General features: G+C 42.0%; 1 protein-coding gene across 1 annotated transcript in view; it reads right to left on the reverse strand.

Moving 5' to 3' along the window:
- Nucleotides 1–17,021, reverse strand: part of LOC126106889 (histone acetyltransferase Tip60-like) — a 125,258-nt gene that overhangs the window by 37,499 nt on the left and 70,738 nt on the right. Inside the window, exon 6 of the mRNA XM_049913299.1 lies at nucleotides 10,824–10,907. Coding sequence (XP_049769256.1) covers nucleotides 10,824–10,907 — 84 coding nt within the window. The remainder of the gene's footprint in view (nucleotides 1–10,823; nucleotides 10,908–17,021) is intronic.

Raw genomic sequence — 17,021 nt, forward strand, 5'->3', positions numbered from 1 at the left:
GGTTGACTGTTGAGAAATCGTGACCGTCAGATCTTGGGACAACCAAGAAACTTCGGTGCTGGTGGTAGAATTTTTGGAACAGGAATTTCATCTAACTTTCTTTTTTGGGCAGAAGACAGGGAAGTAGAAGAATAGAAATCCATTGTGGATGAATCCCCCACGATTGCCAGCATCTCCGATGGCGCACTCCTTCCTTGTGGAGGCCCTCTCAGAGGGCACTCCCGCCTTAGGTGATTGTTCACACCTCAGGTCACAACTCCCGAGAAATGGACGGAGGGACCAATCGGCACGTTCGGAAGGTAACAGCTCAGGCAATCACCCCTCCCTGGGTCTGGCCTTTACCAGGGGGTACGTGCGTGCCTTACTTGTCTACCCAGGGCGGGGAATTTTTCATTACCCCATCACCAGCTATGTGTGGGAACACGTGGCTCGGCCTTCAGATATGCACAGGGAGGAAAGAGGAGAGGAAAGAGAGAGAGGGATAGAAGAAAGAATCTCAAACGCCGAAGAGGAGAATAAGACACGGAAAAGAAGACAAGGAGAATAGGGCAAGGAGACTGAGGCATGAAAACAAGGAGAAGACCAACAGAGGAAGAAAGTGTGAGGATGCAGAAAAACAAAGGAAACAGGATCCTGGAGTTTTCAAATGTCCGTCTCCGGATGAAGGCTCGATACATTACTCCCAAGAAGAGGAAGTGTGAGGGGGGGGGGGGGGGGGGGGGGGGGGGGGGGAAGGGGGGTAGGGCAGCCCAGAAAGGAAGGAGAACTTCACTAGCTCGGAGCCCCGTACTCACCACGCACATATCCCTAAGAGTTGTGGACCCCCTGGGGGGGGGGGGGGGGGGGGCAGTGTCACGTGGAGAAATTTGAACATTTCTGACACATTCTTCTGTTTGAGATCAATATAGGGGTGACAGCAGTGCAGTGGAGGCAGCAAGAAACATTTACATTGCAGCTAGAGACATTTGCGCAATGTGTGGGGATAATGCCACTGGACAAAGCATGGCAAGAAAATAGTTTTCTTGTTTTGAGGAGGATCATTTTGACATTAGTGACACTCCATGTTCAGGAAGACATTCTTGGTGTTGGAAAAAGATTGTTTTAATGCATTAATCCACAATGATCTATGTCAGTGTACTTACGAAGTGGCAAATGTGATGAACTGTGACCATTCCACCAACGTGCAACATTTGCGTGCAATGCGGAAGGTTCAAAAATCGGGAGTATGGGCGCTGCATGCTTAAGTCAAAATCACAAAAATCAGTATGTGGTCAAATGTGCACCTCTCCTTGCTCGTCATCAATTGGCTTGTGAACAACACCGATTTCTATCCTGTATCATTACAGGTGATGAGAAATGGTGTCTTTATGCTAACATAAGAAAATGAAGGTATGCAGGGCAATAATGCCCTGTAGAAAGACCTGTGCACATCCGCAAAAGGTAATGTTATGCATATGGTGGAACAGCAATGGTGTGGCATATTACAAATTGCTGCCTTGAGGTGTAACCATCACTGCTGACATTTACTGTCAACAACAGAGACATATTGCAAGTGCAATCCGAGAGCAACAACCAGGAAGACTACATGAAGTGATGTTATTCCACAATGACGTCTGCCCGCTTTCTGCTAGACTGCCAAAAACACTATACAGGAGTTGGGTTGGAAAACGTTTCTGCACCCACCTTATTCATCTTACCTTGGGCCCTCAGATTTTCATCTTTACCACTATCAAACAACCTTTAAGGAACTACCTTTCCAGATCAAAATGACTCTGAACACGGCTCTAAGACTTCTTTGCCTCAAAACCACAAGATTTCTACAGTCATGGGATCGAAAGGTTACCCCAGCACTGGCAGACTGTTGTAATTAGTTAAGGAGTCTTTATTACTGATGACTAAAGACTCTGTTAGGTGTATCTGTTGTGTTTATTAAACTTATGGAAAAATGCTACGAATTTATGCAACAATTTGGTAAGTCCTGTAGTCTCCCTTGAGCTCACTTTGCAAAAGCTGCAATTTATTTTGAGAATTCAGACTAAATTTGTCTTAGAGTATCACAACAGCAAAAACAAGCATCATCTGTGATAGAACTTCACAAGTAACAGATTTACAGGGAAAGTGGTAAAATAAAACACTGGTACTGCTAACAAGTCTAGTCGTGCCCCTGGCACCAATGCTGCAACTTACACATGCTCTTAATGAAAACCTGTAAATATCTACAAAAATATCTGTGCTACTAGAATGATTATTAACACTGGCAACACGAAGAACCACACATACCTTGCTTTTGGAATTTAGTGTATTAGGAAAAAAGAGAGCAATGGAAAGATGAAACATAGGATTAGTATTTTCCTGCTATACAGCCATGACAGGATTATTTTGTGCCCTGTACAGTGTGTGCTGTTTTACTATAAGTGCTACGGAGAGACTCTAACTTAAGACACTTGTACTTTCTAGGACAAACAGTGAAATGATTAAATTTCACTCTCCTGCTACGCACAGCTGAATTTGGATGTTGCTGAATCTGACAACAGTACTGGAGATGAACATGGAAGTTTGATTTTAGAGTTATCAGCATGTTTAATGTAATTTCACCTTTTCTGGCAAACATTAGCATACCTTGAGGTTAATAATTTGGAATTACATATTAGTGTGTGCACATGTGTGTGTGGGGGGGGGGGGGGGGCGAGAGAGAGAAGGGGGAAGGGGGAGGCGATAGAGAAAGGGGGGATGGGGGAGACGAGAGAGAAAGGGGGTAAGAGGGGAGGCGAGAGGGAAAAGGAGGAAGGGGGAGATGAGAGAGAAAGGGGGGCAGAGAGAGAGAGAGAGAGAGAGAGAGAGAGAGAGAGAGAGAGAGAGAGAGAGAGTTCTGAAGAACAACTTTTTTGAAAACCAAAACATTACAAACCCTTTTAATGCTTAAGGCTCATCGATCATCACTTTTCCAATTTTCAAAATAGGGACCTATCTTCATATTACCTAATTATTTATTGGACTGGACAAAACAAAACTATCAGTGTGTCACAGTATGTCAAGAGGGCTAATTGCCTTACCACAGTGGTAACACTACTTGCCATCAGATCACCGAAGCTAAGTGCTGTTGGGCTTGGCTAGCATTTGGATGGGTGACTGTCCGGTCTGCTGAGCGCTGTTGGCGAGCAGGGTGCACTCAGCCCTTATGAGGCAAATTGAGGAGCTACTTGAATGAGAAGTAGTGGCTCCAGTCACGAAAACTGAGAATGGTCAGGAGAGCGAAGTGGTGACCACATGCCCCTCCATATCCGCATCCAGAGATGCCTGTGGGCTGAGGATGACACGGCAGCCTCTGAAGGTCTGTTCGGATGGAGTTTAGTTTTTTTAAAGGGTGTTTATGCTTTTTCAGGCTTCTCGTTTTGCACCTCCTGTGACAGATGACAGACATGTGCAACATTGGCATTTGTGTGAAAAAAAATTGTAATGTGTCCCTGTAAGATGCCCACCCCCATTTTGGCAACAGCCTCATTCCTATCCACACACCTTTGATGAGCACATTAAATCTGTACCCATTGGAGCCTTTTATGACCATTCAGATGACTGGTGCCTCATAGCTGCTCTGGCACCTGGGCACAAATATCCCACCTGTGGGGGTGTCAGACATCATTAACACACCCTACAGCTAACATAAATTTCTGAGCTGTGGCCTTTGTTTCAGCACCTTGCTGTTCCAAGCATCACTCATCCCGAGGGTGACATCGGGCACCACACTTTAACACCATTACAGAGAAAGGCTGTAGACACCTTTGGGCCAAATTTCAAACTTACACATCTCAATGGGACACAACTAGGGGTTTTTCGAAAAGGAATACTTGTTTGCACTGTGTATATACACTGCAGCGCCAAAGACACTGTGTGTATTCAAATACAGAGATACGTAAACAGGCAGAATACAGTGCTCCAGTCAGTAATGTCTATATAAGACAACAAGTGTCAAGCACAATTGTTAGATTGGTTACTGCTGCTACAATGGCAGTTTATCGACATTTAAGTGAGTCTGAACATGGCATTATAGTCTGTGTACGAGAGAAAGGACACATCATCTCAGAGGTAGCGATGAAATGGGGATTTTCCCGTACGGCCATTTCACGAGTATACCGCGAATATCAGAAATCCAGTAAAACATCAAATCTCCGACATTACTCCGGCCGGAAAAAGATCCTGCAAGAATGGGAGAGAATTGTTCAACGTGATAGAAATGCAACCGTTCTGCAAATTGCTGCAGATTTCAATCCTGGGCCATCAACAAGTGTCAGCATGCGAACCATTCAACAAAACATCATTGATATGGGCTTTCGGAGACGAAGGTCCACACATGTACCGTTGATGACTGCACGACACAAAGCTTTACGCCTCGCCTGGGCCAGTCAACAATGACATTGGACTGTTGATGATTGGAAACATGTCACCTGGTCGGGCGAGCCTCGTTTCAAATTGTATCAAGTGGATGGACGTGTACAGGTATAGAGACGACCTCATGAATCCGTAGAGCCTGCATGTCAGCAGCGGACTGTTCACACTGGTGGAGGCTCTGTAATGGTGTGAAGCATGTGCAGTTGGTGTGATACAGGACCCCTGATACGTCTAGATATGACTGACAGGTGACAAAACCTAAGCATCCTGTCTAATCATGTGCATCAATTCATGTCCACTGGGCATTCTGACATATTTGGACAATTCCAACAGGAAAATGCAACACCCCACATGTTCAGAATTGCTAAAGAGTGGCTCCAGGAACATTCTTCTGAGTTTAAACACTTCTGCTGGGTACCAGACTCCCCAGACATGAACATTATTGAGCATATCTGGGATGCCTTGCAACATGCTGGTCAGAAGAGATTCCAACCCCTCATACTCTTACGGATTTACGGAGAGCCCTACAGGATTGATGGTGTCAGTTCCCTCCAGCACTACTTCATACATTAGTTGAGTCCATGCCACATTGTATTGCAGCATTTCTGGATGCTTGCAGGGGCGCTACACAATATTAGGCAGGTGTACACAATATTAGGCTGGTGTGCCAGTTTCTTTGGCCACATGCCACCACCGAGGCAATGGTTTTCTAACAGCAGTCAACCGATCTGAAATTACATGACTGGGTGATGTTTTCAGTACCAAATTTTTCCAAGCACGAAAGTAATGTGGGTCAACAGTCTTGTCGCAGTGGTAACACCGGTTCCCGTCAGGTCACCGATGCTGGTCTTGGCTAACACTAGGACGGATGACCATCCGGTCTGCCAAGTGCTGTTGGCAAGCAGGGTGCAATCAGCCCTTGTGAGGCAAACTGGGGAGCTACTTGACTGAGAAGTAGCGACTCCGGTCTCATAAACTGACATACAGCGGGGAGAGCAGTGTGCAGGCCACATGGCCCTCCACATCCGCATCCAGTGACGCTCCTAGTTGTGGATGACACAGCGGTCGGTCAGTACCGTTGGATCTTTTGAGACCTGTTCGGATGGAGTTTAGTTTAGAGTATGTAAAGAGAATTACTGACAAGGTGTGTGGTGTTCATTAAGGTAAGGCCAACTCTACACTGTAGTATAATGATGCAGAGCTGCCATTGCAAGACTGGTGTCTTAATAGAAGTGCACTACCTGCTGTGAGTGAGAAAGGGACAGCTAGCATATTGTCTGCCCATTGCAACCTGAGTGCCATTAAATGATTTTGGAGAGAAGTTTGAACCAGTGCCTGGAACTCCTGGTTGTGATACATGAATCATATAGGGAGGTGTGTGTGTGTATTGGGGGGGAGGATGCAAATGTAAAGTGCCAGATCACATATACTGCCTAAATTAAAGCAATTTTCTCTGACCAAGAATGATGGTAATCTTGGGAATGATAGCTACAGAACTTATATGTGCACTGCAAAACATCAACTATATCTTTTCACAGCTGCATTTAGGACTTTTCTATTTACTTACCTAACGACTGTCGATAATACCAAATGCTACAAGGATCTTTATGTTAGATGGCAAATACATACTTCACACACAGATACATGAAAACATTGCCAAGCTGCCCAACCATGCACTAATAAATGGGTTCCTTCCTTTATTAAGGAATATTACACTTTATTTTCGATCACAAACCACAGACCTTGTCATGGTGGAGTGGCTAGTGTGCCTCAATGATACAAACAGCTATACAGGTGGTGTAAACACATCATCAAATGGGTATCTGTGCAGAGGACAGGCTAACATATGGCACTGTAACATTATCCAATATGGCCACATTACAATGGCACTGCGAATGGCTGGAAAAAAAAATAAATAAAAGAAACTGGAAACTACAGCTGTTATATTTCCCATGAACATGCGACTTTACTGTATGGTTTAACGATGTACAATCTTCTGGAGGAAAAATAGTCCCCCCATTCAGATCTCCAGGTGGGGACTACTCAGGAGGATGTTATTGTATGAGACGAATCTGATGTCTGAGGGTAGGGGGTGTAAAGTGAGGTCTCTTATAGAGCAGTTAGGTTAGACAACTCAGAAAGAGAAATGGATGGGTTGAAGTTCAATAGTGGGAATTACTAAAGTATAGGGCAGGAAGACCGAGATTTATGGTCAGCTGAGTGCGGAATTATCAACAGAAAATGAAATAGTGGTAATGCATGAGTACGACCAACATGGAGTAAGAGAACAGGAATGGGAGTGAGCTACTATTATAAATTAACACTGCATGGAGAAAGACTGAACAGTTTTCTAATTATCTAAATATGCTACTTGTTAATGCATACAAAGAAAGTGCTGATTACTTGCTAGTATAGTGCTTGTGTTCGGACATTTAACTGTGAACGCAATATGTGTAGTACCATGAATAATGGCAGAATCACACTGACATTATTCATGGTACTGCACATGTGGAAATAGTAACTCACTGAACATAAAGTCACTTTTAAAAAAATAGAGAAGAACTCTTGCTTGCTGAAAAAACATTTTTCAACAGATTCTTAAGGTATTTAGTGGTGAATAAAGTAGTGAACTTCCAAATATTTTCAATCCAGGACAGAATTTAAGTGATCAGAAGATATACATTCGAAGGAAGAAATATTTTGGGTCAAATTCACGGTGTAGATAGATTTATTTACTAGTAGTGCAAGAGGAAAGGCATATATTCAATTGTGCGAAAGGAAATAGACAATGGTGTAGAAGTACTATGACATCAGTCTTTTCTCTGTATGAACTATGAAAATGATCCATAGTCATGCTGCCAATGAAACTTATATTGAGTGTAAAACTAAATGGTTAGACTAATTCTATATCAGTTTCCTTGAAAGTGTCCCTTCTGTTAAGGAATAAATATTTGCATTAACTATTAAAGATATTTGCCGCGGGATTTTTATTTTAGCTTCTCGTTTTTATCTAACCTGAGAGAGCCTCAATTAAAAATTATACTGAGCAAAACATTAAATGATTAGTTACCTACATAAATATCAATTGCTGCTGAAGGAATTACTTTTAACAGAATGTCTGCAGATTAATGAAAACAATATAACCTCAGCCATACCTTTTCAGTGAATAGTCAGAAGAAAAAGTATTACGCCACATAATTAGCAACTGAAGGTTGGCATTGTAAGAGTATTTTGTTTCTATTGGATATTCAAAGCTGTTGATTTCCTTATGTAGTACTCAGATCATGATGATGTTTATCAGAAATGATTTTTCTTTATTACATTAGTTTCCAGCAAGAGATTATTTTCACAAAGCTTCTCCCCGCATTCAAAGTAAATTTACTGACTCTGTATTTAATATTTTGCAATAACTTGGGCTTAGTGACAATTAATATAAGCTGATTTTAAGTGAAGTTAGTGTATAGTAGAGAGCATTTACGCAAAAGATTGTAGCACGACTTCAAATTTGAGCATTGTTTTGGCACATACACTGTATTTTGGTATCAGTAAGTCATTCAGTAGCTTATGCTCCATTTCCTTCCATCTTTAAATTCATATTACTAAGTAAATACTCATTGCAGATCAATTTATTTTCTTACCTAACATTCCTTACTGTTTTAAGAGTGCTAGGGGTCTGTGACAAGAGCACCACTTCCTCGGTCGGCTCAATTGTTGCCCTGATTAATTACAGCATTTTCTTTAATAGGCAAATCTTTGGATAGTGGTAAGTTTTTAGGCTCAGTGTGTAAAACACACACACACACACACACACACACACACACACACACACACAGTCTCTGGTCACTATGGTCACACCTATGGGAGTAGCAATCTGGCATGGGTACTGAGGATAGGGGTGGTGGTGTTGGGCAGGAATAGCAGGGTAGGGGTTGGTGAAAGTGAAGAGCTGCGTCTGAGAGTGTGCAGGGATGTGGTGGGGACAGGGTACGGCTGCTAGGAGCAGTCGGGATGTTTGGGGGTGAGAGGGAACCAGAAGAGGAGAGAACTGCAGGAGGGGAAAAAGACATAGCTGATGGATCAGCAGACTGTGTAGTGATTGAGTGTGAGCTGGGAAGGGACAGGTGGGCAGAGGACAAGGACTATTGACTATTGGGGCCATGGGCGTAAACAGGAACACAGAATATACTGCAGGGAGAGTTCCCACCTGCACAATTCAGAAAATCTGGTGTTGGTAGGAAGGATCCTGATGGTGCTGGCTGTGAAGCAGTCACTGAAATGATGCACAATGTGTTGGGCAGCATGTTTAGCAATCAGGTGGTCAGCTGTCTCTTGGGCACAGTTTGTCAGTGCATATTTGTACGTTAGTTGTCATGTCCATGTAGAAAGCATTACAGTTATTGCAGCTCAGTTTGCAGATCACACGACTGCTTTCACAATTAGTCCTGCCTTTGATGGGATAGGAGATGCCTGTGACCGGATTGGAGCAGGTGATGGTGGAAGGATTTATGGAGCAGGTCTTGCCTCAAGGTCTCCCACAGTGATACGAGCTATGAGGCAATGCATTGGGAGCAGGTGTGGAGTAGGGGTGGAGCAGGTATGGACAAGGATATTGTGTAGGTTTGGTGGGTGGTGGAATACCAATTGGAAGGGATGGGGAGGATAGTGTGTAGGATATCCCTCATGTCAGGGCACAATATGAGGTGGCTGAGGCCCTGGTGGAGAATATGATTCAATTGCTCCTGTCCTGGGTGGTACTGGATCACAAGGGGAGTGAGCTTCCTTGCAGACAGACAGTGAGAATGTTGGAGGTAGTAGGTGACTCGAGAGAGAAGGCATAAGAGATATATTGCTGTTATAACATCAAGTTGAACACATATATTTCAAAACAACACAACACATATAAGTCACTGAGCAAGTTGACAAGCAAGACATGTGAACACAGTAACATTCGAATGAGCACTGAGTCCAAGTCTAGCGGCCGCTGGCTGGCTGGCCACTTAGGTGGCGTGGCTGCTGCATGGCTGGCAGACAGTGCCGCATGTACAGGACGTGCGTAACTGCGTGGCGGCACTTTGAATGATCGGCGAGTCACAATAATTCCTGTACAAGGTTGAGAGGATAATTTCAATCTATGAAGGCCTTAACCAAACAGGTGGTGTATTTGGAGAGGGACTGCCCATCCCTACAGATGCTATGACTACAGGTGGCTTGGCTGTATGGAAGGGACTTCCTGGTATGGAATGGGTGCAGCTGTTGGAGTGCACGTATTGCTTGTTGTTGTTAAGTATGATATGGGCGGAGGTACTGAAGTAGCCATCTTTGAGATGGAGGTCAACATCTAGGAAGGTGGCTCGTTGGTATGAGGAGTACCAGGTAAATTGAACGGAGAAGACTTTGAGGTTCTGGAGGAATGTGTATAGGGTGTCCTCAATCTCGGAACAAATCACAAAGATCTCATTAATGAATCTGAGCCAGGTGGAGGGTATGAGATTCTGGGTGGTTAGTAAGAATTCCTGTAGAAGGGTCATGAACAGGGAGGCATAGGATGGTATCATGCTTGTGCCCACCGATGTACCACCAATTTGTTTAGTTATACCTTCAGAGGAAAAGAAATTGTGGGTGGGGACATAGCTGATAATGGTGACCAGGAAGGACTTTGTAAATCTGTAGTCAGTCAGGCATTTGGAAAGGTGGTGTTCAATAGAGTCAAGTCCATAGGCATTGGGGACTATAGTATAGAGGGAGCAATGACATGAGGAGCATCCTGTTGGATTTCTGGAATGGAGTCACTGTGGCAGGGTTTTTATGCGGATGGATGTAACAGCCGGCAGACTCTCTCTGCCAGGTAATCACTGCAGTTCCAAACCATTGTGGCAAAGCCTTTGTCAGTAGGTAGGATTATAAGGTTTGGATCAGTTTTTAGGTGGTGGATTGTGGTTCTCTCTGCTGATGCAAGGTTGGTTTCCATGTTGAGGGGTTTGGGAAATGATTGTGAGGCAAGGTTTGAGGTTAAGAAATTCTGGAAGGTTAACAAGAGATGATTGGGGCGCAGTGTGGGTGGATCATGGTTGGATGGACGAGTGAACTGAGTCAGGCAGTGTTCAGTACTAATTTTGGGTTAAGAACAATTGGTAGGGATGGTGGCAACGAAGTGTCTCCAATGTAGAGACTGGGAGAGGAGAGATCTTTAACAAGTCGAGCAAGATCGAATTTGGGAGTGGAGCAAAAGGTAAGGCCTATGGAAAGTCCTGATGCTTCTTTGGGACTAAGGCTCTTGGAGGACAGCTCATGACTGTATTTTGGGCCTGTTTATGTTCTAGATTGTGAATAATGGTGGGAGGGAGTTTCAGTACAATAGCGGCACAGCCACATAACCAATTTCACTGAGATATTTATCAAAACTATATAAATGACAAAAATGGTGGTTTGAAACTTACCAAGTGCCTCCTAAGACATTTCCTACTTTTTCTATATTTTAGGCAGAATTCGCATATGTATATGCAAGGCAGGTTAACCATTTCCTGAAAGAGACAGATGACAATTTGTTATAATATAGCTACAATCATAAACACACACAAAAATGTAGATCCCTGTCTGCCAACTACCCACACAACACAGTGGATGCACACAAAATCTCACACGCTGATGAGTTTATGTTGCATCACAGTCAAACAAATACAAGAAAGATATGCTAAAAGTTTTGAGATTTTATCTCCCAAATATAACAGGACATCTTTCAAAATTTTCAGCCAAGATATGTATAATGTTAGACTCTAAAAAGAAAATAAGCTCCAAATTGTAACTCTGTTGCAGAGCAACAAATTTTCAACATATGAAATCAGTGTAATACTTTAATAATAAAATACTGATTTTTCTCTCATTAGGGAACTGTGTACAAAACGAAATGGATGGTGAGGTGGTATGTAGTTGCAACAGAAAATGTATCCTGACGTGCCAGCCAAAAGCATCACTCTGCTAAATGTATCTCTAATGTGCACTTCAGCACGCACATTGAACACTTAAGTGTAATTTTTGTGTTAATGCATGTGTCTGGTAAAGGCTGTTTTGCAACTGTAGTATTCATTATAGCTAACAAAGCAAAAATCTAGTATTACTTTATAGCACTACCATTAAGTATTCTTGTTTGTTAAATACACATTATTTTCATATTTGTTTTTCATTTGCACTAACTAATTCTGACTCACAAAATTTTAAAAGAAAACTGCAACCATCAAGTAAAAAATGTGGTAATACACAACACTCAAGACAACACACACAGCAATACAACCTTAATAGTTCTATAACAGAGGGTAATTATAAAGCAAATGAAACATTTTAAAACACCGGTATAGGTAAATGGCTAAATATAGTATAACAAATGATGCAGTACAGGAATGAGAAACTCTCGAAGTTTTTTCTTTTAACATGGTGCCAGTAATTTAGTTTGGAAAACTGCAGAGAGGAATGCCACCAAGTGTAGTTGATGAAAAAGACAGCAAACAAGGCAGGAAAAGCATATGATATGCTATAACTTGCCCGTCGTCAAGAGCATCTGGTGGAAAGTTTCAGAAGACACTACAAGTTTACAACAACAGAGAGATACAGTACAAGAAATTTGAGGACAACAGTTGCCTGTGTGACACAAAATGTTCGGGCTGAGTGGGTGCGTCAAAACATGCAGTGGACCGTGTGAGGGATGTGATTTTGCTAAGTCCCTTAGAAGACTACTTATCGAACTAGTGCAGAATTGATCATTGCTCAACCAGCTGTGTGGAAAATCCTCTGTACAATGGTTTCCACAACGAAACTGTATCTCGTGACCTGGCAGAACATCCAAAGAAATTCTGGACGTATGTACAGTATGCTAGTGGCAAGACACAGTCAACGCCTTCTCTGCGCGATAGCAATGTAAATACTATTGACAACAGTGTTGCTAAAGCAGTGTCACTAAACACAGCCTTTTGAAATTCGTTCATCAAAGAAGACAAAGTAAATATTCCAGGATTTGAATTAATACGAGTAACATAGAAGTAGATATGCTCGGAGTAGTGAAGCAACTTAAACCACTATTAGGTTCCTTCCAGAGTATGCAGATACAATAGCATACTTAGTAATCATATACAACCGCTTGATCGACGAAAGATCCGTATCCAAAGACTGGAAAGCTGCACAGGTCACGCCAATACTCAACAAAGGTATTAGAAGTAATCCACAAAATTACAGGCCCATATCATTAATGGCGATATGCAGCAGGATTTTGGAGCATATATTGCGTTCGAACATTTTGAATTATCTCAAAGAGAACAGTCTATTGACACACAGTCAACACGGATTTAGAAAATGTTATTCCTGTGAAACACAACTAGCTCTTTACATACACAGAAGTGTTGAGTGCTACTTACAAGGGATTTCAAATTGATACCGTATTTTTAGATTTCCAGAAGGCTTTTGACACTGTACCCCACAAGTGGCTTGTAGTGAAATTGCATTCTTATGGAATATTGTCTCATTTCTGCGACTGGATTTGTGATTTCCTGTCAGTTCACGGTAACTGATGGCAAGTCATTGTGTAAAACAGAAGTGATTTCTGGTGTTCCCCAAGGTAGCATTATAGGCCCTCTGCTGTTCCTTATCTATATAAATGATTAAGAGACAATCCGAGCAGCCATCTTAAGTTTTTTTTGCAGATGATGCCATCGTTTATTGTCTAGTACACTCATTAGAAGATCAAAACAATTTAGAAAAGATATCTGAAGCGTGCAAAAATTGGCAACTGACCCTAAATAATGGAAGTGGTAGGTCATCCACAAGAGCGCTAAAAGGAATCCATTAAACTTCAGTTACACGATAAATCAGTCTAATCTAAACGACAGAATCTCGAGAACTTGTGACAAGGCATTGCAGCAGCTGTTCTTAGCGTCATTCCTGATATCCTGGGCCGGGTATGAGCAGAACTGGACTACCGACTATATGTGGGCCATGTTGTGAATGTTTAACACACAACATTTATAAACATTATTGGGGAGGGGGAAGCATTAGGAGTTTGTCATTCATATACTGTACCATTTGTTACGGGTCATACATCTGTGATTTTTTGAAATGTATCATGGAGTTTATAATTACCCTGGAAAATTTCCATGGAAGAATGGAACATTTTTGTTGTGTCTCCAGAGTTGGTGAGCTCGATTATTCAAAGGATTTTATTAAGAATTTCAACAACATACAACAAACAGTTCATTGTTGACAGCCGCCTGAATTGGTCAGTGTGTTGACTGCGATTGAAAACGGAGAAAACCAAGTTTTGTGCTGTTACTAAACATTTTCATCTGGACTGTTGGACTGCCACACAAATCAAAAAAGAATTGGATAAGTTCATGCATAGTCTGCACCATCATGGTCCCTTTGGATTGAATTTGGTTTTGGATTAATGAATTTAAACATGCTCGGACAAACACCAAAGATGAACTCTGCCTCGACAATTCAATTGAGGTTATCACGAAGGAAACCATTGACAAAATGCATGGCACGATTATGCAAGACTGATGAATAAAAATTTGAGAGACTGCTGATACAGTAGGCATCTCAACTGGGCGAGTACATAATATTCTGCATCGAAAATAGGCTATGAAAAAGAAAGCTCATGCAAGGTGGGTGCCATGATTGCTCACAGTCAACCAATGGCGCAACATTTCAACACAATGTCAAATGGTATTTAATAGCAATCAGTGTAGTCAAAAAGAGTGCATCCAAGTATGCAAAGATTATTTTGTCATTTGGTAAGGTGATGTCCACTTTTTTTGGATTCTCAAGGAATAATCCTCATAGATTACTTGGAGAAAGACAGAACCATAACTGGACATTATTATGCTTCATTGTTGAATAACTTGAAACTTGCATTGGCTGAAAGAAGATCAAAGTTGGCACGCAAAAAAGTGCTCTTTCACCAAGATAATGCACTATCCCACACATCAGCGATAGCAGTGGCACGAGTGTATGAACTGGGCTTTGAATTGGTTCCTCATCAATCCTATTCAGCAAGTGACATTTTCCTGTTCTTAACTTGAAACTTTGGCTTGTCGGGAAGAAATTTTCATCAAATGAGGAACTGATAGCTGAAGTCAATGAGAATTTTGCAGTTTGACAGAACCTATTTTTCGAAGGGACAAAACAGCTGGATGATTACTGGGGTAAATGTATTTCCTCAAAGGAGACTACATCGAGAAGTTAGGTGAGTTGTTTATGAAACAAACAACTTTCTTGCTTCTTTATCAGACTCATCAAACCACCCTCGTGTACATGCTGTAATTTGATTCACATACAATCATAGTCTTGATGCACACTTTTAGCTTATCAATCTACTGATCTATTTTGTCCCTTCTCTGTTCTGCTCACAAATAATATTTGCGAGAACGATTGTCAGTGAGGCTTCACATAAAGTGTGATTTCTCCAATTTTTGTAGTGGAATTATTTCACTGACGAATTTGATAGGAAGTAATATGTTGCTCAACTCTTTGTAAACTCTCAGATCTGTAACAGTAGCCCTCTTCGCGACGCGCAACACATCTCTTGTAGTGGATGCCACTGTGGTTTGATGAGAACAGCAGGTGACAAATGTGTCTCATCTTTCATAGACAAATTCGTTTCCTTAGTGCTATTACAACAAATTTCAGCTTGGCGTCTGCTTTTCTAACAATTAATTTCATGTGGTTTTTCTCACAGATCACTCAAGATGAACACTCCTAGATATTTTACAGTTGCCACTGTTTCAATGATTGACTGCCCATCAAGTAATTGAAAAATAATGATTCTTTCCACCAATTTATGTACTGCAGCACATTTATCCATGGTGAGATTGAACTGTTAGACCCTGCAACAAGTGTGATACCCTGGAGGCCTTTCTGTATTTCAGTGTAGTTGTCTGGCAATGCAACTTTCCTATACACAACACCATCATCTATAAACTTCCCTATAGAATTTCCATTACCATTCACCACATCATTTCTACATTTTGTGAACAGTAGTAGCCCCCTGGGTTACTCCTGAAGCCACTTTTGCATCCGATGATTTTGCACGATATGTCTCAATGTTACTTCCACTTCTGAAGTCATCTCCCCATTTAGTTCTATACCAGTAAACACACCACACCCAATTCTTTAAAAAACTGCCATGTATAAAACTGCTCCAAATGCCAGATTACTCTACTTAAATATTACATCCCAATGAAAAGGATAGTTGCTACTCACCAAATAGTGGAGATGCTGAGTTGCAGAAAGGCACAACAAAAAGACTGTCATAAAGTTAGCTTTCAGCCAACAAGGCCTTTGTCAAAAATAGACCCCCCCCCCCCCCCCACCACACACACACAAAACCATAGTCTCTGGCAGCTGGAGCCAGACTGCAAGCAGCAGCGTATGATAGAAGAGGCAACTGGGTAGGATATATTTTAAGTTCCTGTAACCCTCTTAGCCTCCACCTTTGTTAGTCTTTGTCCTTATCTACCTAGCCCCTTCCCTATTCCCATTCCACAGCACTACAAACTCCTGTACGCCACCAACATACCCAGTCTTTTTGCTTCTTTCTGCTACCCCCCCCCCCCCCCCCCCCCCCCGCCCATCCTTGCCACTTCGTCTGACCTCCCGACTTCACCTAGCTGCCCTACTCTCCAACTCTTTCCTGCATGCTCCCAGCAGCGCTTCACCATACCCCACCGCTACCCTACTATCCTTCTCCATTCCCAACCCGGCCTCCTCCTTACCCCCACCCCAAGGGCCTCTCTCGTAATGTGCTGCTGCTTGCAGTCTGGCTCCATCTGCCAGAGACTGTGTCGTGTGTGTGTGTGTGTGTGTGTGTGTGTGTGTGTGTGTGTTCACGCACGAAGTCGCGCATGTTGTCTATTTTTGACAAATGTCTTATTGTGTGTTTCCGTGACTCAGCATCTCTGCTAGCTGGTGAGTAGCAGCTATCCTTTTCATTATATTGTTACATTCCATCCTGGATTTTCCATTGTTTGGTTTTACTTAAATATTTTATGCTAAATACGAAACAAGAAAAAGTTGGAAAAGGTATGAAATTATGTTTCAAGTTTCTTGGAAGTCACTAAGTACTCTTATAATCAAACACTGGGTATATTTAGTATGGGTAATGTGTACTCCGTTTTAAGTCAGTCTTTCAAGACTCTCAATATTTATGACATTTTATGCCCCACACTATATGTTGTACAATGATACAATTTTGCTGCTGCATTCGGTGGTATGTGAAGATACTGTCATCATATTGTGTAACAAATGAAGATAGTAGTAGTAATGAAGTAAGATAGTGAAATGTCATGCCTGATACTGAAGTCTGACTGCACAGAGTGTCAAAATGTAACAAGGGATCAAATTTTTCCTTTCATTATTTTGTGGTGGTGTCAGCAAGAAAAAGTTTCATAAAGGTTTGAAATTATTTGTAAAGTTTGTTGGAAGCTGCTAAGTGCTTTCGCTCTCAAATACTGGATGAATATTATTTCGGTGATTTGTGCACTGTAAGTTTTGCTGCCTTGAGACACACAAATATTTTCTATCTCTAATATTTGGTTTACTGGGTTAAACCTGCAACATAAGATTGTACTTCTTAATAGGTAGATTATAACAGT

Source organism: Schistocerca cancellata, chromosome 10 (genome assembly GCF_023864275.1).
Source record: "Schistocerca cancellata isolate TAMUIC-IGC-003103 chromosome 10, iqSchCanc2.1, whole genome shotgun sequence".
NCBI lineage: Eukaryota > Metazoa > Arthropoda > Insecta > Orthoptera > Acrididae > Schistocerca > Schistocerca cancellata.